The following is a 26,298-nucleotide window of genomic DNA, read 5'->3' as shown; positions in this document are numbered from 1 at the left end:
CCTCTCTCTTTCAGCCCCTGACCTACTCATGTTCTTTTTCTCTCTCAAAATAAATAAACATTTTAAAAAAGAATTTTATCTTAGATCATGCTCCTCAGTTAACTACTGTCTTCATGATCCTCCACCTGTAACTCAAAGGACAGCCACTTTGAAGCTAGTCACGTACTCTAAGTCTGCGTAAATGATCTAAAGGAATGATAGGAGGGTCTTGGCAGGAATACAATGGAAGGAAGGAATTTGAAGAACTGTATACAGCTCTGTCTCACTAGGTCAGAGACCATTACTTGCAAAGACTCCTATCTGTCCTAGAAAGAGGGTAGACTGTAGGCAGAAATGAAAAGAATGGTTCACACACACCATTTTTTAAAAAATGGAAGAGTAAGGCATTCCAGCAAATTCAAGGGAGAGGGGGGTGTTCTCCTTTAGCTTAATAGCTTCAGCATAACCTAGCCCAATGTGACCATTCACCTGAAGCAGCATCAGACTTGGGAGGGAGGACCACCTTCCTAACAGGGAGCATAACAAGGAGGCTTTAGTTTGCTTCTGAACTGATGTCATCATATAAAGCCAGCCCAAGAAAGGAAAGAAACAAGCAGATGTCGCATGATGGTTAGAAGGATTCAGGCATCCTGAGCCACTCCCAGAGACCTAAATAAATTGTTAGAACCACTATGGGAGAAACCAAAGGTCTCCAACAGCATTGAAGGAGTGGGATGGAGGAAACAGAAACCAAAAAGACACTAAAATTGGAGAGAATTAACTCAGCAGAGAACTTAGTTGCTGGGATATTAATCTGTGGTTAGTTCTGTGAAATTTTTTATGCTCTGTTGTGGCAAAAACAATGACAAAATGAAACACATGAAAACAAAACATCCCCTAAAAATATCTGTGTATTATAGAATGGCCTGGTAAAGGCAAGAAGAGGGATGGAGAGCTTATGTTCTCAGACCTGGCCAACAGGGACTTTGATGCCCTTGTGCCTGGTAGGCAGCCGCCTTGTCTGCCTGCATATGGTCAAGACCTTGACTAACCATCTTTTATATTACAGAAATGATACCATTCACCCACACATTCACCCAATGCTTCTTGAGTACCTGTTTTTATCCTCATTGTGAGTGGTATGACTACACACCACAGTTCGAATGTGGATAGCTCTGTACAAGCCTCCATAAGGCTAGAAGTAGGCTAGGGCTCCAATGAGCCAGTGGCTAAGGCGAAGGGAGCTTTCTGTCCCATGTCAGAGCTATCTCTCACCTTGGCCTTCAGCACTGCTCACCAACCAGACTTATCATGAGATGATTTAAATATCAGGGAAGGAATCCTGGTGGGCTTTAAGTTTGACTTGTTTTTGGCTAAATTTCCTTGTTAGCTCCTGTGAACAGTGTCTCTTCTTTGTGGGTGTGACTTGTTCCCAGATAAAGTAAACAAAGAAATCTGTTACTATTAAAGGAGCTGTTTCTCATAATGAAAATAAAAACTGTGATAAACTTTGCTTGTGAGCCAGTCATTGCACACTGAGTGCATGCTCCCAGCCCTGAGGGAAGGAGATCTGAGCCAGGCTGTGGGCTGGAGAAGGGGCTGCAGACAGACAAGGCAAGGCAGGAAGTCAGAAGGCAGTTGCTAAGCATTTACAGAAAACTCTGGGGAAGTGGGAAATGAGAGCTTCCATAAAATCAGAAACATACTCTTACTTTAGTAGAGAGAGAGAGAGAAAGAAGAAGCCCCTAATACTGTGCTAGCAAAAACAGTATCCACTTTCTGTGAGTGGCTATGTACAGGCAAATGAATTAAAATATATTAAATTTAGTTCCTCAGTCACACCAGCTACCTTTCAAGTGCTCAGTAGCCCCACGTGGCTCATGGCTACAGTATTGGATGACACAGATAGAGAACATTTCCATCATCACAGTAAGTTCTAGTGGTCAGCATTTTCTGGAATCTGAGCCTTATATTACTAAGCATGAGACAAAAATGGACTATAAATGGTGGGGCAGCATTTCACCAAATAGAAAATCAAGCTAGAGGTCCCTGAGAAGAAGTGGCTTCAGGTGCCTGAGTGAGGAACTCAGCCTTGATCTGAGAGGTAATACGGAGCGACTTCATGTACCTTGGCAAGGGAGGTGCATGAGAAAATATAGATGACTTATGTAATAGTGCTGTGTATGCTGAAGTTATGGGAGGGCACAGAAAAGAAAAGAGAAATGGAGGAAGGGCCACATGATGTTTCTGCAGTAGAAGTTAGCTACTCTCTCTCCTCAAGTCAGAGCAAGAGAAAATTCAAGACATAAATATAAACAGAAAGTCATCTTGGGAAGCATTAGCGCTTCCTTTCTTCATCTTCCCATCTTCTGATCCCTAACCTCACCCCCCCGAAACTCAATCACAAAATCTTTTACGGTCAACTTTTGAGATATTTCTTCTAATCTGGTCTCAACCCCTGCTTCAGTTATATTCTATTTTAGATGGCTTTGAATCTATGGGTAAGATGCTAATAATTTATTCAAAGCTCGATATTTTCTCAATATGTTGATATGAGCAGTGCATTAATCTGAGAACCATGTTTAAATGGCTTTGAGAAGGGAGTAGAATATACATGCTTCACCCCCGCAGAAACCCTCTCTTGAGCTGCAGACCCATCTATCCAATTGCCTGCAAGCACCTCGGTAGGAATCTCAAGGTCACCATGTTGCTAGTAAATGTATCACCTTCCCCTCCTTACCTCCACCATTCCCTTTGCCTTGAACCCACAAACACACCCAAACCTGCTTTACCTGCCCTGATCTCCACGATGTGTTGTGAGTGATGTCTTTCCAGATAGTCAACTAAACCAGAAAACTGCCCCATTCCACAGTCCCCACAACCAACAATTCCCTGGCTCTGATCCAGCCTTCCTCTCTACTCACCTCCCTCATGGATTTTGTGGACCCTTCTATTCTCTTTCTGGATTTCCACAATAGTTCTTAATGTGTCTCCTCTCCTACCAGTTTCACCTCTAGTCCATTGGTGACATTATCTATGACATGGTCCTTCTAAAACACAAATCTTCTCATGTTATTCTCTTGCCTAAAGCCTCTGAGGACTCTCCAACCCCTTCATCATAAAATTTGTGGACTAAACTCTCTACCAGGAGTTCAGAGTCCGTGTTTTTCCTCCAACATTTCCTGTTCCTTCTCCACACACACACTGCACTTCATTTGCCACAATATGATATCCTCTTTGCTGAAATATTCTCCCTTCCCATCTCCAACCACCCCTAATCTGACCTTTGGAAAGCTCTTGTTCATCCTTCAAGACTTACTTTAGGCCACATCTCCCAAAAGAAGCCTTCCTGTCAGATGCAGTCACTCCCCAGGCTCTGTTCTCTCTTAAATGGGGACACATGTCCATCAAAATACTTCTCATCCAGGCTGGTTCTTTCTCTTACTCTGTTTTCCCTCCTCACATATACTCTAAGGACATAGGGGCACTTCATTTGGCCTTGCTTATCTTTGTGTCCCCAGCAGCTAACACAGTGCCTGCCAAAGAGAAAGCAGAGGGCACAGGCTTCCATATATGTAGCTTTGGATGAGTCATATTCGATCTCTGAGGATCAGTTTCCTCCTCTGTGAAATTGTGATAATGATATAAACAGGCAGGTGGCTTGTCTATAAGAATGAATAATGATAGGTAGACAGGCCCAAACCACTGTCTGCTTCTTAGAATGTGGGCATTAAATTAAAGTTATTATTAAAACTGACTCAATTTTATGTTAAGTGGAAGAAAAGACGGAGATGAAAGAAGGGATGAATGGAAAAAGAGAGAGGGAAGGAGAAAAGGAAAAAGGGAAGACTAGCATCCGCCAACATTCCAGGTGCAAATCCAGGAGCTACAGAGGAGAAAGACAGAATAGGAGAGGCAGTTGTGAGGTGAACCACTAGACCTCAGCATCTGGCCAAACAAGGAGTGGGAGGCAAAGACTTGTGTGAGCTTTGGGGTTACCTGGACTAAGGTAGCCTCCTCCACCTGTTCACGTGACATACATTGGCTGAGCATGTGGTGTGCACCAGGAATCATGTCCAGCTCTGGGATAGAAGACCAACCAGACACAACCCTGTCCCCAAATCGCTCATGGGTCTGGGAGATCTGGTCGTAGAGGCAGGGAAGGAGGCCAGATTACAAAGTGGGTTTGAACAGGCAGGGGAATCCAGTTCCTGGCATGGTTAGATGCAAGTCTGGACCAAGAGCTGTAGACTTCCCCAGGGCTCTGGTGTTCACCGGTAAAGCCTGCAGATTAAGAAAGAGGTTAGAGGGAGAGCGAATGCCAGGAGATTGGAATGACATGAAAAATCTCAGATCTGAAAAGTAGCACAGCATATGTTCAGAAACCAAAAAAAAAAAAAAAAGGCTGGGCACACAGGACCAGGACACTAGCACAGAGGGACATGTTTTTAAATTAAGCCTATGGAGATAAACTTAGGTACGAGACAGAAAAAGGTTTTCCTTGGGACTTTAAAGAGAGTTTGGGGAAAAGGAAGTGCAACAAGAAAATCCATTATCACCAAGAGTTTGGGGATGGAGCAAGGGCTACTCCCTGGAAGGGCAAAATGAGAGGAGAGGGGCTGTTGTTCTGTGCCAAGCAAAACCCAGGGCCAGTTCAGGCCCATTTCACATCCCTGGGCCAGGAGCAGTCTTTGGGGAGCAGATGGTCCCTTTGAGTGGAGAAATAGGTTCCTCTATTTCTGGGAGGATGGATTCAGCCACACACAAGGGTGATAGCTTGATGAGAGGAACACCAGTGGGTTTCAGCCCTATTCACCCTTTCTGTCAAAGCTTTTGTACAGTTCACACTTACACAACGTTATATGTTCTGCAAGAGGTCATTTAAGGATATAAAGCACCATTCAAAAGCTAGAGGTTCTTCTTAAAGAAGTATTTGAGTTTCTGGTCTCAGAAAGGTATATACCTCTGAAAGGTATATTTGACTACAAAGATAAGCTGGAGGCCCCATGGCCTCAGGGATAAACATCTTTGTGCTTTTATCTCATGTCTGCAGGCGATAAGTTGCTGGAGCTATAGAGATTCTTGAGTGCAAGAACCAAGTCTTCTTCATTTCAGGAACCTTACAGTGTCTGGTGCAGAAAAGTTAACTGGGAGGCATGAAGAAAGTAGAGAGGTATATGTGTGCATGTGTGCATGAGACAGGGGTGTGTGTGTGTGTGTGTGTGTGTGTGTGTGTGTGTGTGAGAGAGAGAGAGAGAGAGAGTTATGGAGAGAAAATAATATTGAATAATGTTCAAATAAAAGATTCATAGCTTGGATTTTTAACAACAAAGCATCCTATCTTTCTCTCATATCTTTAATGAACCAATCAGAAAATTTTATTGGGCATTTCTTATGAGCAGGGCGCAGTGCTGGGTAATGGGCAGGGTTTAAAAATTAGAGGAAAACCTCTAAATTAGGGTTGAGACTTGTAGGATTTCAAATATTTACTGTGCACCCTCACACACAGATGTGTCACCACCCTCTGTGGCCGATGGCTGCCCTAGTCTCAGTCCTAATTCTTGATGACTTCAGCCATGTCCCACTCTCCTTGTATAAAATAGGGAGGTTCATAATTAGTCACGAATCAAGAAGTCTTAAGGGGAGATTAGCATCTAGTTGAGGCTTTCTTTCTGGTAAAAGTAGAATGAGAGAAGAGTAGCACTGATGAAGAAAATGGAATCAAAGCTCAACCATCAACAAGTAGGTTCCCAGGAGCCAGCGGTTTTACCAGTTTCTTCACCAATCTAAACACACCTCCTAGAAGAGCATCTGGTTAAATGAAGTTTCCAAAAAAATATTTGTTAAGTGAAATAAACATTTTAGAATGAAAACCAAGCCAGTATCAGGTATTGTATGTATGTAATAAATATTAGCCAGTTTACCTGTTCTTGGGATTTCTAGATGCGTTCACATGTGCCCACTTCAGCAGAGTGGGCCAATAGAAGATAGAAAGCCTGATCTTATAATGATGTGCATCTAGAGTGCTATATTTATTGAACATTTACCACGTGCCAGCCACAATGCAAACACTTTATGTTTCATTTAATGCTCATGCTAACACTTTATAGGCACCACCATGACTGTCTTATAGACAGGATCATCTCTGTCTAACAGATAAGGAGCTGAAGCTCACAGAAGTGAAATGAATGGTTCCAGTTATACTGTTAGAAATTGGACTTCAAAGCCCGATGTCCATATGGAGACTACACTGCCCACATGAAGCATGTGTTCTAGTGGTAAAGAGAAGCACCTAAATTGAAAACCAATGTGTACCAGTTCACTGGGTCCAACGGTAAGTGAGAAGTGAAGAAGAGACAGTGCTACCCTTGCTCTGGACAAGGGAGCAAAGGCACTATTCCTAGCTCTTCACGTGAGACACCTGCTTCAGCCTCTATCCATCTTGCCTCAATATTCTGCATAAACAATTTTGTGCTGCTGACCACTGTAGGCTCTGTAAGCCTCAACAGGTCTTGAGAAAACAGTCACAAAAAATGGTATTGAAAGCTCAAGCCCATCACTGAGGCTGTGCTGACATCCTGACGGGAAGACGGATGGATTAGGTGGTCCAGCCATGTGTCGCCAGGTCTCTGCCCAAGCTCATTTGAAGAGACCTAAGGATTCTGACCAAAGCCCAATGTGACTGAGGTACAGGAGGGAGAAGCTAACCCAGGCCAGCCCTGCACTCGGGCCCACACCTCAGTTCACAGCTGGTGGTCACCCAGGCTGAGGAGGGAGCTGCTGGAATGCCATGCAAACCACGTGAAATGCATGCGCGTGCACACACACACACACACACACACACACACCTGTGCGGTTACCACACTTTGAGAAAGACGGCCCTCCTAGAAGAAAGGTCTTTTAACGTCAGAAGCTCCAGGCTCACTTTTTTTTATTCCTTTTCTCTTTTCTCTTTCCAAGGTGAACTGCCTTCCATTTTAAAGAATCCACCATTCAGGGAACATGGGAAACTTTTAAAATCTTTTCACTTTCAAACCTGGCATTTCAATTTCAGGAAAAATGTATCCTGTGATTACCCTCCTAGATTCTTCTTTTAAGCCTAAGCTTCATTTTTAACTTTAGCATGAAAAACTTTGCCACCTGCCAAAAGCCACAAGGCATAAGATGAGGACAGCCAAGGGGATTTCTCTCTGCACCTGAAATGAGACAAACTGACCTAACCTAATTCAAAGAAATCTCTAAAGATTGTTTTCTGAATGCCTGACTCCATTCTCAGGAGCTGGGTAGGTTTAATTTTCCCATGCTCTATAGTTTGTAGACATGTCCTTCATTTCAAAAATTTTTTTAAAGTTTATTTATTTATTTGGGAGGGGGAGAGAATCTCAAGCAGGCTCCATGCCTTCAGTGCAGAGCCTGACATGGGCCTCGAACCCACAAACCATGAGCTCATGACCTGAGCTGAAATCAAGAGTTGGACAATGAACAACCAACTGAGCCACCCAGGTGCCCCTGCCTTTTGACAAGTAAGCATTTCAACCTAAAAAAGGCAAATTCTGTTTTGGAAAGACACTTAGGCCAGATCACTGTCTTTTGCAGGAAGAGGTTAAAAATGTGGTCTCAGTAGCAATATGAAGCAGAGAGAGAGAGTGAGTGAGAGAAGAACAGGGCGTGGTGTCAGAGAAGGAGGTGGGGCCGAGAGAGGGGGAAGGGAGGGATAAAAGTGGCTTCCTGTGTCTCAGGCTTGCAAGGTCTCCTTGCACTTACAAATGCTCTCAACCCAGGGCCACCCCTCTGGTCCTTGGACCTTGTATGTTTTGTAGGAATTCAGAGTGCAGTTGCCTCTTGTGGGTGTGTGTCTCCATCCATTGCAATAGTTTAAGATCCCCCTCCTTTTCTATCTTTGCATAACAGGAAGCCAAGTGTAATAACAAGATGCTTGCAGAATTGTGAATGCTTCCTACTCAGCACTGCCGGGACTGCCTCTTCCTCAGCACAAGGTGAAGTTGAGATTTGGCAATCAGGTGGTAAATGTATCTTGGGTTGACAACGTGGCTGTTTGCGTACAGAAGCCAACTGCCTTCCCAGACGTTAACGTAAGAAAGGACTTTGCGTCATGTAGGACTGTGGGACAATTAGCGCAGCAAATCTGCTGGTTGCTCACATGGTGTGCTAAAGCAAGAAAGGGACTTAGGAGAACTATTGATCCTTCTATTGTCACTGCTAATCATTTTTTCTAGTTAAAAGTTTTGCTTAGTCACTAGCATTCGTAAGTAAATAGCACATTCAAATGTTTGATGTATTTGTATTTTATAAGCCCAGATGAATTCTAGGGCTCCAGTGTTTCACGGCAGCGATCCAATGCTCAAGACTGGCACCCATAACCAAGCCCAGGGCTACCCATCCTATAGATGTCACTCCATTCCGTTCCTAGAACCTTCACCTGGTCTTCAGTGATTTTTAACTTTGCAGTCCTACTAAGGATGGGAACAATGAACAATTCTTGCAGTGGGATGGGCCTGGCATACAAGTCATGCTATGTTTCTCTTATTCTACAACTTGATAAAAAAAAAGATTCGATTAAAAACTGAGGCAATTAGATTATGGATAGAGGATAGATGATACCAAAAAAATTATTAATGAGTTTTGCTAGGTGTGATCAGTTAATCAATGTTGTTAGGAAAGAAAATGTCCATATATTTTTTTAAGTTTATTTATTTGTTTTGCAAGAGAAAGAGAGAAAGAGAAAGCACAAACACGGGAGGGGCAGAGAGGAGAGACAGAATCCCAAGCAGACTCCATGCCATCAGTGTAGAGCCTGGCATGGGGCACAAACTCACGAACTGTGAGATCATGACCTGAGCCGAGATGAAGAGTTGGAGGTTTAAATGCCTGAGCCACCCAGGCACCCCAAAAATGTCCATATTTTTAAAAGATGTATACTTAAGGATGAGGAATAAAATTACATTACAAATTAGAGCATTAGGGAATTGCTCTAAAATGTCTCAGCAAAGCAAAGAAAAGAAAGAGATAGTTAAAGGAAATGTGATAAAATCTCGATAACTTTAATTTCAGTAATGGACATACAGAGGAGTTTACTGAACTTACTCTCTATATTGGTGTTTGAAATGTGTATATAATAAGAAATCTTTTTCAAGATTCTATTAAGTTTTCAAACGTATATTCTATTGGGCTTTTTTTTCCCCCAAACATAAACTATTGCCCTGAACTTCAACTTGCTCATTTTCCCAGGCCTGCATTCCCAGACCTGTTAGTTATTCTTCTGAGCACAGCAGAATGATCCTACCCAGATGTTGTACCACACATGGACACATTCTTCCCGGACAGACCCTGCCCCTCCATTCCGCTATGCTGTCACTTATCACTTAATGAAGGGGGAGAAGAGGGATTCCTGATACTTCCAGTTATGGATCATATCTCCCATAAAGTCAACTTTTACCGGAACTGTTAGTGGTGGTGATGGTGGGTGCATGTGTGTGTGTTCACATGTATATGTGCACATGTGTACACACACACACACACACACACACACACACACACACACACTTCCCCAGCATAAGGGGAGGAGGAATGGACAGCCCCACCTTGAAAAACAGCTGTGGTAAGGATACCAGAGAGACTCCATCTTGTATAGCAATTCCTTCTGACGAGGGGGGATGTCTGGGACTTCTGAGGCTTAGTACAGGCTCAGTGGGAAGAAAGCAGTGACTGCTTATCAGTGTTTGCAATGACGGAAGTTGGAAAAAGTGATAGTCCGTAGGCCGCCACTGCAGCATGATAGATGGCCTGCTTGATCTTTGCTCCCCTAGCCGTGGGGTTGAAAGGCAGGCAACATAGGGTAGAGAAGGTGTATCCGATGGGGCCTCACAAGACCTGGGTTCAAGTTCTAGCTCAGACACAAATTATCTGTGTAATTCTCTTGGCCTTCCTAAGCCTTTGTTTCCTCACTTATAAAATCAGAGGATGAAAATAAAGCAGCATCTTGAATGCATTTCCAACTCTAAATGTTTTCTGGTTACCTGTAAAACATCCATCAGGCACCTGATTTGCATTGTAATCCCATTTTAGGCAAGACAAGTCTAACTTAATTTGTCAACTCAGGTAGGACTCTGGATCTGATATCAAGAACACAGGCCTCTAACAATGCATTTATTTAACTGATTAAGAAAAATGGAATTGGCAAAAGACATAATCTGGGCGATTTTATCCAAACACAGGTGGCATGGCATGTCCCTGGGTAGAGTGTTTGTGACTTTCATTATTAAGCTAAAGACGATCCCCTGAGAAGTCAGTGATAATACAGAGCAGGAAGCACAAAGACAAAAGCTACTGTGACTGTTAATCAGGGACTGACAGTTCAACAGAGCTGTGTGGTCGATTTCTTCTGTAGCAATATCTTAGCTCCCAAATATTATGGACCCATCATCTTCTGGATATATCTCTCTGACTCTAAACCAGACCTTACATATCAAACAAAACCTGCAAACACATCCACGCTCTTTCAACCAAGGAAACCTAGAAACTGAGTTAAGAAGATAATAATGTATGTGTATTAGGTTTATTTATAAGGATATTCTCTACAGCACCATTGTTTAAAAAATGTAAACACTAAAAGTCCAACGACACGGAATCAGTCGGAGGAAGTATGGTATGCCCATAAAGTAAAATACTACGTAGACCTAAAGACGATGCTTTATAGGGTTAAAATCATGTGGGTTATATATTGTTGGGTTAAAAATCACTTGTTCCAAATAGTACATAAAAGGTGACTCCGTTTTGTTAAAAAAAAAATTCACATGCACACCCATGTACACCCACAGGGTAGCATAGGAAAATTATAAACACAAATGTGGTATAGCACAGAAAATTGTCATAGCAAGAGTCGCACCAGACTGGTGTAGAGTTAAAGGTTATTTTCCTGAGAGGTGGGAGTATGGGGAGTCTTTTTGTCTTCTCTTTGCTGTCATTTTTGTAAATAAAGAAAACAAAAATCATTTGTAATAGCTCTGTTAGCTTTCTCTTCAATGACGTTTGGGCTGAGTCTCCCAAAATGAAAATTTTAAGACTAAACTGAATCAAGAGAGAGAAATCACTAAGGAAACTCTTTCCCAATGTTAGGAAGAATTTATATAATCTAAACCAGAGTGAATTCCAAAAGTTTTGAAATAGAACATTTCAGGAGCTATGTCATCCTGGGAACAGACCCTGCCCTGACTCATGGGATTATTTGCCAGCAGGATACAATATATACGTGATCCTTTATGAAATGGAAAGTAAGTATAGATTTGCTTTATTATTATCATTAATGAGAAGAACTTCTGAAGAGCTTCATTGCTACATATACAATGTGAGGTGGTTTAACCAGAAGCTTGCTAAGTCCTCCTTGACCCCAAATTCTTCTCTTCTCTGTTCATGGGCAGTTTCTATGAATACCACAATGCATGCAAAGTTTTAAGTTGGAGCAAAGGGCAGCAGAAATGAGGGCTTCATTATCTGGGAAAGAATAAGAGAAAGCACTCAGGGAAGGAAAGGGATCAGTATGGCTGGAAGCTGTCAGCCATCACAGGAACCATAAATCTGAACATGTTCTTTGGGGCTAAGCAGGAGCAGGCCCTGGGGAAAGAGAAGAGGCAGTGCGAAGGCCAAAGGGAGCCCAGGGGATGCTCTGAGGGAGCCCCGAAGGAAGAACCACCTAGAGTTTCAGGCGGTTTAACCTCATGGCCTAACAGACCCATTTCCAAATCTTCACTGAAATGACCAAAAAATTATTCAGTAACAATATGGGAGAATGTAAAATGAAAGCAAAAGTAGGGGTACCTACTGGGTGGCTCAGTTGATTGAGCATCTGACTTCGGTTCAGGTCATGATCTCACAGTTCGTGGGTTCGAGCCCCACATCAGGCTCTGTGCTGGCAGCTCAGAGCCTGAAGCCTGCTTCAGATTCTGTGTGTTTCTCTCTCTCTGCCTCTCCCCTGCTCATGATCTCTCTCTCTGTGTCTCTCAAAAATAAATGTTAAAAAAATGTTTTAAATAGAAAGTGAAAGTAAAGAAGAATGCTGTCTGCCTGCTATTTGGGGGAAAGGGTGTTTCTGTAAGACTCAGGAAGGCAGGGCTGCCCAACAGGCAATGCAGTAGAAGTGGAGGAAGAGCCGCCCGCGCAGAAAGGAAGGTCCTGGGAAGCATCTGCACCGACTCCTGAGACGGGCACTGGTCTTCGAGACGGGGAGCCATGGACACCCCAAGAGCCACTTCAGGAAGTGCTCAGTGACCAGAAGCCTGGCTGGGGCATGTCATTTCCAGCTTACCCCAAGGGCTGAAAGTCCAGCCAGAGAAAAAGTGATGGCCCCATCCTGCTGGCTCCTGAACTGGGTCACTGTACCAGTGAGAGTAAGGGACACTTTTTCAACTCCTCTGGGAGCATCACCAGGAGAAAAAAAGGAAGTTTCCAGAAGTGGAGCCACTCTCCCTACACTGGATGCTTTTTAAAAAGTTACAGTGTAAGCTTATCACAGGGCCCAGCAATTCCACTTCTAGGAATCAACTCCTGAAGAAGCGAAAGCACATTTCTCGAATGTAAATGCCCCCAGCAGCATTATTCTTAATGGTCAAACTGGAAACAATCCAGAGTCCATCCAGTTTGAGGGCAGGGACGGACTGCATATGGGCAGGAGGAAAGTTCCCGGGGTGACGAAAGTGTTCTAAAACAGGTTTGTGGTGATTGCTACACAGCACTATAAATTTACTAAAAGTCGTCGAACTGTATACTGACAGTGGAAGAATTTTATGGCATTGCACCATAAAACCTTGTACCTCGGTAAACTTAAAAGGAAAGATCAAGAACTATGTATATTAGTTGCCATGCACACACACATACACACATGCACACGCATACACACGTGTGTGCACACATACACAAAACCCAATGGGAGGACTGAAAAACAAAAACAGTCTCTGCATAGAAAAATAGAGTAATTCCACTCATTTTATAAAAATCATTTTAAATAGACCATAAACTCCACAAATTTAGAGAGTTGCCTTTTTTGTCGCTCATGTATCCCAAGTGTCTAGAAAACACCAGGAAATGTGAAAGTACTTCAATATTAGAAAAACTATTCTAATGATCTTGTAATTTCATTATATCAATAAGTCAATACATTTTCAAAAGATTCTGAAATTACACTTGATAAAGTTCAATCCTGATTTATATTAGAAAGTTAATTATCAATAACAGAAGAATATTTCTTCAGCGGTAAAGAATGTATATCTAAAGCCCATAGGAGGGGATTGAGAGATAACTCTATGTTCCTGAAAAGTCAATACCCAAAGATTGGAAGATTCCAACATTCTTGAAGATTAGATACAGTGTTTGTTGTTTGGGCTGTGTAAGGAAAGACGAAGAAGTACAGGTGAGGCAGGTCAAAGAAACAGAAAGTGACACAGCAGAACATTTCTGCACTACTGTGTCATATGATTGAGGGCTGTTGAATGGATGAAAATCTTCATTGCAGTGACATGTTGCAATGCTGATAAAAAAAAAAATCTTAGAGTTTGACGGGAGAAATTATTCTAAAATTCATGAAACAAAGTCAATCAGAAAAATATCAATGTCCATGTCTTGGTTGTGAGAAATTACTGAGATTTTACTTTTTTATAAAATGATGTCCTTTACCGGCGTTTCTATCCATTTGAGGGTATATTTCACAGTACTCGAGTTAGGCTTGCCGAGTGCAGCATTTCCCCTGTGCTTCTGCTACCGACATCCTGCAGTCATTTCCTCTTCAAAGCTGTCAAATTTTATCAACTGTCTGAAAAGAAAATGGTTTAGTGGGGCGTCTCGTTTATCACCCAAGGTCCTCACAAAAATGTTAGGATTTATTTTGTATGTATCTGTGAGCAACCATAGTGCGTCTGTCTGACCCGAGCTTTCTTGGTGGTCAGACACAGACCTTTGCCCTGATAGATCTCTTTGAGTTTGGCCACATTAGAAGGTTCTCACAGCCTCTGTACCAAGTCTCTTGTTGTCCACGGAAGAACAAGAAGAATATCATTCTTTCTTTTTTCTTTTCTTTTTTTTTTTTGTTCTTTCTTTTTTCTTTATCCATTCGTTTGCTTTTAGCCACTGATCACTGAAGGATGAACTAAGCTTTGGAGTTCTGGGCGCAGAAGCTGAAGAAGGAGGAAGCACAAATGGACAAACAGGAAATGGAAGAAGGGGAACCATGAATGGGTGACTTGGTGACTGACACCGTGACAGGCAGGATTCACTTGCAGAGTCCCTCTGGCCTGGAACACCTTATAGCATAAGAGACCTTTTCAAGATGAAAAATAACTTGTTGTATTTGGGCTGAGTTTATTTTAAGGCAATAATTTCACTCAACTCAAGGTAGACACTAACTGGAGATTTATCAAACCTAAAATAACTGACATGTCTTATAATAAACCGGCATGAAGCACGTTTAGAATAGAAATACTACAGACTGTATTCATGTGAATACAAAAATGGAAGAAAGGACTGGCTTCATGTGCTCAGGAATGAATCATATTTTTCCTCCTCTACACTTTTAACTCCACCCTTTCCCCTCTCCTTCTCTTTCCGGGCATTCCTTTATTGTATCAACTGTGAAATGACTGACTTCTCATGGGACCTAAGTGGGAGGGCACTGTATCCAGACTTAAAAGCAGTCCCTGAAAGCATCTGTCCTTTTGAATATATGGGCATGTTTTAAAAAACAAATAAACATAGCTAACTAATTGACCGAACATTAAAATCCATTGATCTATAGCTTGACTTTGTTACAGCAGAATGGGTGTGTTTTGTGGGGGGAGGGATGAGTTTCCAGAATACCATTTCTACTTGCACAATTTTGAGAAAAAGGATCCAAAATAATATTCTGGAGTGTTCGACCATAAACATAACACTGACCACTCCAAATTTCCAAGACTTTCCCCTCCGTGATTAAAAAACATACTTTGGAAAATGTGACTTCTGTGATCTTTGGGAGGAAGCCTGGAAAGGGTGGGTTGAGGGTTCTGAGTGACACAGGAAATCTGTGTTTGTAAGCCTTAAGTGTGTGGGTGTGTTCACGTGGGCAGTGATGGAGAAGAAAAATGAAAGAAAATGTGTGCAGACCATTGCAGGCAGGAGTTGAATGAGAGACTCAAAGAATTCATAACATTTATGAATAATTTTTGATATCCACAGAATATCCTGGATTGAGATTACCAAAAACTCTTGAATTAAAAATACAATCTATAGAAGAAAAATCTGACATTGGACTTCATCAAAATTAAAACCTTTTTCTCTATGAAGGTACTAATAGAATGAAAAGCAAGCCACATATTGGGAGAAAACATTTGCAGATCACATACTTGACAAAGCAGTTGTATCCAGAATAATATAAAGAACTCTCAAAACTCAACAATAAGAAAACAAACAAATCAATTTTTAAAATGGACACAATATTTGGGCAGACACTTCAAGTGAAAAGATGCTAAACATCATTAGTCATTAGATAAAGATAAAGTAAAACCATAATGAAATGCCACTATAAACATATTAGAATAACTAAAATAAAATTAAAAAAATTTTTTAATTTATTTTTTGAGAGAGAGACCAAGTATGAGTGGGAGATGGGAAGAAAATGGGAGACAGAACCTGAAGCAGGTGCCAAGCTCTGAGGTGTCAGCACAAGAGCCCAACATGGGGCTCGAACTCAAGAACTGCAAGTTCATGACCTGAGCCAAAGTCAGACACTTAACCCACTAAGCCACCCAGGCACCTGTAGAATAAAATAAAATTTTAAAACAAAATAACAATATCAAGGACTGGTAAGGATGAAAAGCAACTAGAATCTTCATTCATAACTGATGGGAACACAAAATGGCAGAGCTACTTTGGAAAACAATTTGGCAGTTTCTTACAGAGTTAAATTAAACATACATTTAGCATATAACCCAGCAGTACCACTACTCAAAGGTTGCCCAAGAGATACGAGACATGTTCACACCAAAATCTATAGATACATATTTAAAAGAGCTTATTCATATCCCCCAAAATTAGAAGCAACCCTAATGTCTTTCAACTGACAAATGGCCACATCCATAGAGTGGAATACTACTCAGCAATAAAAACAAAAGTATTGAGAGAAGAAGTAACATGAATGAATCTGCATTCTGCTGAGTAAAAGAAATCAGGCTCCAAAAGCTACATATGCATGATTCTATTTATAAGATATTTTGGAAAAGCAAGCAGGACAGAGAACAGATGAGTGGTTGCCTAGGCCTAGAGCTGGTGAAGAGGAGTTGACTTAGAAGAGACAATAGGAGGAGATTCTCTTCGAAGATGGAACTCTTTGGTATCTTGATTTTGTGGTGGTCACAGGACTCCAGGCAATTGCCAAAAGTCGTAGAACGCAGACCATAATGAATAAATTTTACTAGATGTCAACTTCAAAATAATTCTTTTCATCTGCTCAAATTTGTTGCATGCTTGTTACACAGAACTACGTGGCATTCTCACCTCCTTTTGACCTTCAAAAGTTTCCATAGCTAATATGAGTCCTGAATGTAAAAAACAGTTATCTCTACCATCCCACAGTGACTTGGGTGAGGTGAGTGGCCTCAGAAAACATGGGAATGTGGGGGAAAAGAACATGTCGAGCTAAACCTCTCTAGCTGGTAAAGGATCAGGATCCCAAAGGGGGTTGGCGTGCCCTTCATTTAGCATATCCCTCTCATGGGGGCTGGAGAAGTTATGACATGCCATCCCCAGCAACAAGCCCACACTCCTGTGAAAAAGTTTGACCATGATCCTCATCCAGATAATTCATTTTGGTGTTCCAAACAAGTTAGGGGATCTAGCCCGGGGTGTCTCCTTCCATAAACATATTCTCCTAATTCCAGTAGTCCTGGGTTTTTAGTGTAAGGAATGGCATAACGGTAAGCGAGTTGGTGCGATTCTCTTGTGGAAAAACAGTAGGTTGTCCACTGGGTAGTGATCGTTCAGGAGACCTAATACCCAGTCCCAGTTGTGCTGCTAGTTCGCTATATTCAGATTTGGGCAGTTCACAGAATTCCCCCCCATGTTTTTTTATTGTCTTATGCAACAATTTTTTGGCTCCAAGAAACAGATGCTGAATCAAACTGGTTTCAGATAGACAGACAAGATACATAGATAGATAGGTCAGTACGTCAGTTGGTTCTTGGGTAGGGACAGTTTTGCCCCCCAGGAAATATTAGGCAATGTCTAGAAATATTTCTGCTTTTACAACTGGGAGGGCTACTACTAACATCAAGTGGATGTTAGCCAGGGATGCTGGTAACTACCCTACAATGTGCAGGGCAGCCTCCACAATAAAGAACTGTTTAGCCCAAAATGGCAATTGTGCTGAGGTTGATACACACACACACACACACACACACACACACACAAACTGTGTGTGCATTTATCTATACTTTTTTAAGGATGATATATTATTTCCAAAAAAAAAAAAAAAGTCAAAGGAAATTTCAGGCGGGGGGAAACATGGCTCAGGACTAGAAATCAAGGTAGATTTTGTGAGTTTTGAGCTCTTAATAGAGCTCAAGGGTTTTCCTCCTAGTACCCTGTGATTTGCAGGGCTCAGTTCCAAATGCCCATTTTCTGCGAGCCTCAGGTTGAGAAAAAACCAGAGACTCAGCTGGACTCCGCTGTTCTCCCGCTCCAATCAGTCCTGCCCAAGGGGGCGGGGTTACAAAGGCCAAGCCCGTGGCCGCCCACGGAGACTGTGTTGGAAACCCTCTGAGAGGGGGGCTGGGAAACAGCCCCAAGAAGGCCTATTATATTTATCGGTGGAGTGATAACAATACCGCTGAGCCTCTGCAAGCCTAACGTTAAATAAATGACTGGGGGCGTCGGGTCACTTGGAGGAAGCGGAAATGGCAGGTCTCTCCTTGAAATGGAATTCATAGTTTTTCTTTTTGGTTTCTTCTCTTCTGTCTTGAACAATAGTTTGCAGTTTTTATATTGCTACTGAACAGATGTTTCACAGTTTGTACAGCTGATTGCATGAACCGCACTAAGTTCTGCATATTTAATGGCTGTCCCAAGTGACACCTTAGAGCGGTCAGGATGTGGGGGGTAATTTTGCTACCTACCCTTTATGACAGAAGGACCAAGTGAGATTTCAGAGAGTACAGTAAATCCCAGCTCCAGCACAAGAAGTGGGGTGTGTGTGTGTGTGTGTGTGTGTGTGTGTGTGTGTGTGAAATTCAATCATCTACTACCCAAGGTCATGTTATTTTGAAGCTTATGAAATGGCCGCGGGGCGCCGGTCAGCTTACCAGCGGCCGCTGCGGGGTTCTGGTTGCGCCTGCAGATCCATCCCTGTCCTGGCTGGGCGTGCTGCCCTCTGGTGGCCACAGTTAGCTTCAGCTTACCCGTCAACGGACGGGATGCGGACCTGTGGCTGGCCAGGACGTGCAGTTCAGCCACAAGAAGCAATTCTAGGAATTTCCCAACTGTTGTCGCCCTCCTACTGGCCTGGGCCGGGAAGACTAGGTCAGGAGAAGACTGTGGACAGAGAAACCCATGTGATGTTTTCCCAGTCAACCTTATCTTTTCCTCCACATCTCTCTTTGCACAATACCCAGAAAACACCTTTGGGCTGGAGGGGCAGGGCAGAGGGTGGGAGTCATTTGCCTATCACATTATACCTAATTGTCACAGGTTCCTTACTCAGATGTTTTTCCATGCTTGGAAACAAAGATTTTAGCCTTTGTAAGATTACAGATCTCTGTGAGAATCCGCATGTGCATATATAATTTTTCTTACAATCTGGGGAAGGTTGTGAGCTTACTAAAGCCAATCCAGGACACAAAGGGAAGGACACTGAATACAGGCCTGATAAGGATGTTAGTATTAAATGCATATTCATAAGCCACTCTGAAGTCATTTGGAACAAAAAGGAAAAATTCAGGGGGTAAATCTATGCTAATTGAAGAATATGAAACCTCCCACTGTCTTCTAGAATGTGCCAAATGCCTATAGGATTCTTCAGTCATATTTATTCACACTATGTATCCTCCACCTTTTCTCTTCACCCTTCACAGTGAGTCCCTGTTGACATACCTGAGTTTCCACTGGCTGTTCCCATTCCCTCTGGTTCCTGTCCGGAGTCCCTGCCAGAGAAGCAGCAAGGTTTCTGGGAGTGGGAAGAGTGGCCGGGGCTGAGCCAGCACCCCAACTCACCCAGGTGGGTGTGAGCCAGAGCCACACCTTTTCTGGGCTCTGACTGAGGATGAGCATTCCTTAACCCCTTTGGGGACAGAAGAGACACTGTGTACAGGTGAATGTCATGGAAGAGAAGCGGAGTATAATACTATTGCAAAAGCAAGTCTTTCCAGGACACTCCTCAGGCACTGTGTGCTGAGAGCGGGTTAGGTGTCAGCTAGCCCTGCACTTTGGAAGTACTCATGGCGGTAGATCCCAAACTATGCTATGTAGCTAGTCACTTCGGAGCGTATAGTAAGTAGTCCAAATACCTAGACCACATTTCTGTCACTTAAATTGGTATCTCTGGGAGGGAACCTAGGCAGCGGAGGTTTTTAAATTTTTTTTAATGTTTATTATTTTTGAGAAAGAAAAAGTGTGAGCAGGGGAGGAGCAGAGAAAGAGGGAGACACGGAATCTGAAGCAGGCTCCAGGCTTTGAGCTGTCAGCACAGAGCCCGATGCGAGGCTCAAACACATGAACTGTGAGATCATGACCTGAACTGAAGTCGGAAGCTTAAGTGACTGAGCCACCCAGGTGCCCCAGCAGCAGAATTTAAAGACCTCCCCAGGCAGTTGCAGCAAGCAGCCAAGTTTGAGGAGCAGTGATTTAGAGGAGGTGTAGGGAGCTTCCACCCCAGAGCTGGATGTCTTAGCAAGAGGCCCTAAAGTCAAGAGTGGGCTCAAAGAGGACCTAGTTCCCAGTTTACACAGTGGAAGAATGTCAACTATATAATTTGCAGGGCCCAGTGCAAAATGAAAATGCGGAGCCCCTTGTTCAAAAGTTACTGACTTTCAAGACAGCAACAGCAGAGCATTAAGGCACACTTGGAACTCTTCTGAGCATGAGGCTGCATGCAACCGCACAGCCAGCCCTGAGGAGGGGCTTTTGGCCAGTTGTAGAACAGGGGGTGCATGGGGAGAGATGACTAGAATGAAGTCCACTGGACTGATGATTCTGTCTCTTTGAAGGATGAACAGAGGTGCTAGTTGGGGTTATTATAAGAGACTAGAACCTCTCTTCTACTCTCAATCTTCTTTTCTTTCCTCCTGTCCCTTGCTCATCCTCACTCCTTAGCTCAGCCATCCACCTGTACTAACTGACTGTATGACAACACCAATGTATAATTTTAATACTTGCATTCCCTGGGTGAAGCTGTCTTGTGCTTGAGTTAGGAGCTCCCTGGATGCTAAGGAGGAGAACTAGTGTTCAGTTAAAGAGAAGAGGAAAGGAAGCAGGCTACCAAACATGGCTCCCTGGCCCCCCAAGTCAGAGGTAAAGGAATTCATTGGCCACTCTTTAGTCCCAGTCATCAAGAAGACTGATCATAAGGGCAAGAAGTATCCCTTGTGATCCTATTCAGCAGCCTGAGCCCTGTGATCTCTCTCGAGAACAGATGAATGCTCAGTCACCCACATGCTTTCCACATGTGGAATTTGCTTTAGCCACCAAAAGTCCTACTTCTGTCTCCACAAGAAAATCACAATTGTCTCTCTGGATCAAATTCCTGCTCAACAGTAATAAGGGCAGGACAAAACCCGTGCATTAGTCATATTTTAACTTTCTTCATTTCACTGGATGGAAGGAAGCTGGCCACAGGCCAGTCCCCAGGTATCCCCCAAACATCTTTTGATCACCTGTATTTCAGGCACTGTTCTTGGCAGTGGTAATGTATAGGGGTACGAAACAAATGAAGCTCTGTCTTCAAAAAGCTTACAGTATAGTGGAGGTTGGAGGCCACAGATACACAAACAAATAAATATCATTTCAAGTATAAAAAGGGTTATAAAGAAAACAAAATAAGATATTGGGATAAAGACAGACTGGAGTAGGAGGGCCATATTAGATACTGTGTTCAGGAAAGACCACTTCAGAGAGACAATATCTGAACTGAAACTGAATGGGGTAGAGGCAAGACCATGGTAAGACCTGGGGGAGCATGCTTCAGAGAGAGCAGCAGACCGGCCATGCAGTAACCTTGAGCACCCATGTTGAAGGAACTAGAAGGTAGGTGTGGCCAAAGGGTAGTGTGAGAAGAGCCAAGCAGTAGTAGATGGATGGAGAGACAGGAGCAGGGTTCAGATCACACAGGCAGGGATCCTTAGATTGAAGTTCATTCTATGCATACTGAAGGTATTCAAAGAACACATAACATAACCTGACTTCTACTTTTAAGAAATTGAATCTGGCCATGGTGCAGCAGAGAATGTAAGATACAGGACAAGAGTAGGGGAGGAAGACTAATTAGCAAATGACTGCAGTAGATGATGTGATGTAAATGATGTGTTTATAGTATCCAAGGTATGGAAATAATCAGATTGAAGGCATTACTTGGTGAATCCAAAAGTTTTTCCTGGAGGATTAGATGCAAGGTAGAAGATAAGAAGTCAGACAGAAGAGAACTGTAGGTTTTCGGCCTGTGCAACATGGTGAAGGGTGGAGACTTTACTAAAGTAGGTGCACTTTGTGGGGGAGGGTGGGAAGAGACAGTCCTGAATTCTGTGTTGGACATGTTGGGAGAGAGAAGCCCACTTCCAGGTGGAGACCTCAGATAAAGGTAGTGAGGAGTCTAGAACCCAGCAGAGAGGTAGGGCTGACATGTGAAAGTGCAGATGGAATTTAAAGCCATGGAAGGGATGAGGTCACCCAGTGAGTGAGGAGAGACAGGACAAAGGAATTGAGACATGAGTCCAGGGCTGGGTTCATAGACACACAGCCTGTGCAGTCCTACTGAGCCCCACACTTAGACCATCCCTTGTACTTGGTTTAATACTCTGCTGTCACCCTCTTGAAAGTCTTAATAATTTGGCACTAGGGGTTCCACATTTTCATTTTGCTCCAGGCACCTCAGATGATATAGCCAGTTCTTCGTGGGACACTTCGGAGTTGGAAGGTCTGGTGGAGAAGGAGACTCCATCACCAAAACTCAGAAAGAGTGGCAAATGAGGTAAAGGGAAGCCAGGGAGTATTCTATCAGGGAACCCTGGACAGCATCTCTGGGAAAAAATGGCTGACCATGTCAAATGCTGGTTTACCGTTGGCTTGCCAAGGTACAGATAGTAGCTATTTTAAACAAATATTCTTAATGTTTATTTACTTTTCAGAGACAGAGAGACAGAGCACAAGCAGGGGAAAGGCAGAGAGAGAGGGAGCCACAGAATCCGAAGCAGGCTCCAGGCTCCGAGCTGTCAGCACAGCCCAATGTGAGGCTCGAACTCACAAACTGTGAGACCACGACTTAAGCTGAATCAGACACCCAACTGACTGAGCCACCCAGGTGCTTCCAGATATTAGCTATTTTGATGAGGACCTTCTTGGTAGGGTGGAGTGCATTGATGCTTAATTAGATTACTGACAAATAAGACATGCCCGGGTCCACCACTGACATTTGAGAGTACAAATGGAGGTCCTGTGCTGCAGACCACACCCTTTCTTGCCCCCCACCCCCAGCTCTATTTCTCACAGTGAGGCCCTCACACACATGCCCAGGGACACGTCAGCCCAAACACGCAAGCTCTGTTCTGGGCCTCCCTGAAATCAACCATTGGGGAGGCCCAGGAAAACATTCATGCGAATCCTGGAAGCAGCTCTGGCCAACTGTGCAGGGCTTTTCACAGCCCCATGTGGTCTAGAAGCAAATAGGGCATGTCTCTTTGGCCAGGCACCTCACCCCATGAAGGAGGACACAGCTGGAGCCAGACCAGAGCAGGACTCTCCAAGATCCGGCCTCCAGATGGGGACCCTATTGTTCAGGTCTAAGGGTCAGTGCTGGAGGTGACGGTGTGGGGAGCCAGAAGCATTCGGTGGTAGAAAGAAGAGAGGGTTCTCACACAGCTGCCCGTGTCTTTCTCTATGAAATATAAGTGAGGGTCAAAGCAGGAGGAGGCAGTAAGTCCTTGAAGAGAGTAAGAAAGGTTTTAGGGGCACCTGGGTGGCTCAGTCAGTTAAGCCTCGGACTCTTGATTTCAGCTCAAGTCATGATCTCATGGTTGGTGAGTTTGAGCCCTGCATCAGGCTCTGTGTTGACAGTGTGGAGTCTACTTGGGATTCTCTCTCTCTCCCTCTCTCTTGTCCCTACCCTACTTGCTCTCTCTCTCAAAATAAAAAAATAAACTTCAAAAAAAAAAGAAAAGAAAAACAGTTTGGGGAACAGAAAAGTAAATTCACTAGGTAGGCATGATAAGCTTGTTTATCTCTGTTGAATATCCATCTGATATGATTGGTTACAAATTTAAGCAAATCCAGGGGCACCTGGGCAGCTCAGTCGGTTAAGTATTGACTTCAACTCAAGTCATAATCTCATGGTTTGTGGGTCTGAGGCCCACATAGGGCTCTGTGCTAACAGTTCAGAGCCTGGAGCCTGCTTCAGATTCTGTGTCTCCCTCTTTCTCTGCTCCTCCCCCACTCATGCTCTGTCTGTCTGTCTCAAAAAAAAAAAATGAATAAACATTAAAATAAAAGCAAGTTTAAATAAATCCAGGCAGCTCAGTGGTCTGATTCTCCCCAGTGATGTTCAGCTGCCCAGGTACAGGCACCCAGAAGGTGAGTTGTTGGGTTTAAATGGGGTCAGGGGATTTTCCCCATGGTTACAACAGTGGGAGAGAGGCAGAAGGTCAAAGCGTGTCTGTTCAGCAGGGCCACATCACCAGAGTGAGGAATCTGTAGCAAAGAAGCCATGATGGGTGATTAATAGTAGAAAAGTAGTAGAACCAATGGAATGGCAGCTCACTGAAGTCAGAGAATTGCTGGAGGGGGTGAACTGGGCACCACAGCCTGGGAAACCTGAGAGTGAGCCTTCAGGGATGGTACACTTATAGGACATGACACCGTTTACTGATGACTAGGAACAGCTGAGGTGGGTGAAGAAAGTATTGGAGATGAGGCCATCAAAGAAGAGAGACTACCAATAATAAAAACAACATTTTATTGCCAGGCATCGTGCTAAGTGACTTGTACATACATTATTTGATTCTTATAACAAATCTGTGAAGTGGGCAGGACTACAGGCCCCATTTCTCAGATGAGAAAACTGAGGCACAGTGAAATTAAAGGTACTTACCCAAAGTCAAAAAGGTGATCAAAGGCTGAGCTGGACATCAAATCCCAGCTTATGTGACGTCAAGGGCTGAATTCTTAAAGAACTTCCCCTCCTAACCCTCAGGTCTAGCTTCTTCGTTGAGTGGGTTTATGGGGATTTTTTTTTTCTTTCAAGAAACACTTTTTATCTGGAACCTCACCTTTTGTCTGTAAAGACACAAAGGTGACTAAAATATCAATTGCTTTCATCATAATGTTGAGCATTTCAGGCCATAGAAGGCTAAGATCTGAAGGCAGCGTTGTGCTGCCCAGAGATTGGTTAAAACTAGGTCTTTCTGGAGAGAAACCATAGAAACAACCAAGTTTACCTATAGAAGTGCACTGTCTGCGGGCCCCCTCTACTGGCAATTAGTCAGAATGGCAGCTTGGGGGTCAGAAACTTGATTCGTCTTTTTTTTTTTTTTTTGGAAGGAGAGAATAGACTTGAATTACAAAGTGAAAACTTGCCTCTTTTGATATTTAGAGGATGTGGTTCAAGTGGGGCAAGGAAGCTGTAGTTACAGAATTAGCCTTGTGTCAGCTTTTTAAAATCTCACAATTGCAGTTACTTTGCTTAGGAACTTCTTATTCTCATTAGTGGGAGAACTCTGCTTCCCTTCAAGTGTCTCTCTATGAAGACTGTGAACTACTTGAAAACAAGATCTTAATTTTTTTTATCTTCTCTCCTAAGCCTCATAAAGTACCCAGCACATAACAGGTGTCCAATAAATAAAGCAGTACAATTTCACAGAACAGGAGAGACTAATCCTACATGGGCAATTCAGGAAGGCTTCCAAGACGAGATGGTGGTGGTCATGGTGATGGGGGAAGGAGTAGAGTCGAAAAGAAAATCCAGAAAGTAGAATGCCAGTCCTAGGGGGCAGATGTAGAGATCCCACAGGGCAGGCACTTTCTGTGTGATTCGGAAGGAAGTACTCAGCCATATGGCTAACAGGTGTGGTTTCCAATCCTTCCAGAGAAGGTATGAGCAAGAATAAAATATTTCATAAAAACAGTTGGAGGAAGCTAGTATAGTAGATGCAGATTGGCTGAAAAAAGAATTTGGAAGGGCTTTTTCTGACCATAGGCACTAAAAAGAAGACAATTCAAGGTTTAAAGAACTTTTCCCATAATTTCATTTTTACCCTAAATTGTATGACCTCACTGAAACTCAATTCAATAGATCTACAGAGCACCTATCACAATGATAGCTGTATTGTCTCAAAATACCTTTCATTTTCTCAGACAGAGCACTAGGACCAGGGTGACCTTCCTGGTTTTCATACTGAGGACTCTCATATCTCTGGAACACCTGAGTGTTCCAGACTCAGATTGGCTCACGAACAGGTCAGTACCAAACGGAGAGAAGGGAGGTTGGTTTCAGACACAACACAAAGAGACTGAGCTGAGAAGAGAGTGGGTGACAACTATACTCTGTGCCCGTTATCGTCACAGCTGTGCTGTGTGCATGGTGAGATTTTTTTCACCCACCAGCAAAATGGGTATCTGAGTTAAATGACCAAGCACACAGAAAACAATGCAGAAGGAAAGTCAGAGGGGAAAAACACACTCACAAAAACCCTTGGATTGCAACAACAGAAACGAGGCTAAGGGAAGACAGGACTCTCATTTCAAAGGTCCTGCTGGTTCCTCAAAATTATATCTAAAAATAATGATCTAAAAATGAATGGTAAGCCATACTAGTAGGATTCTTACAGTACACCGGGAAAACTAGCCTCCTACTGCTGTAGCCCACATGTAAGTGATCACAGACATTCAACAATGACTCCACTGAGGCCCAAACAAACAACTTTCAACCTCACTTCAGTGGCCAGAGGTACATGTAACAGCGGCAGAGGTTAGCAGCTCGGGAGGAAGTGGTTCCTCAGTCATGGGGGAGGGTCTCCCAGGCCATGCACAGCCCAGAGTCACTCTTTTCCTCCCCAAAGGAAGGGAAGTTTGAGGAACTTCTCCAAT

General features: G+C 43.3%; 1 protein-coding gene across 4 annotated transcripts in view; it reads right to left on the bottom strand.

Annotated features, from left to right (window-relative positions):
* ARHGAP25 (Rho GTPase activating protein 25) overlaps positions 1-26,298 on the bottom strand; it is an 86,654-nt gene that overhangs the window by 49,221 nt on the left and 11,135 nt on the right. Inside the window, exons 2-3 of one of the 4 annotated variants that reach the window (XM_029937505.1) lie at positions 19,105-19,154; positions 18,318-18,546 (exon numbers count right to left, since the gene is read on the bottom strand). The exons of the other annotated variants lie outside the window; for them this stretch is intronic. Coding sequence (XP_029793365.1) covers positions 18,318-18,546; positions 19,105-19,154 — 279 coding nt within the window. The remainder of the gene's footprint in view (positions 1-18,317; positions 18,547-19,104; positions 19,155-26,298) is intronic. 4 annotated transcript variants of the gene reach the window in all.

The sequence above is a fragment of the Suricata suricatta genome, chromosome 4 (assembly GCF_006229205.1).
Source record: "Suricata suricatta isolate VVHF042 chromosome 4, meerkat_22Aug2017_6uvM2_HiC, whole genome shotgun sequence".
NCBI lineage: Eukaryota > Metazoa > Chordata > Mammalia > Carnivora > Herpestidae > Suricata > Suricata suricatta.
Note: the sequence above shows the minus strand (reverse complement) of the source record. Positions and strands in the feature narration are given on the sequence as shown.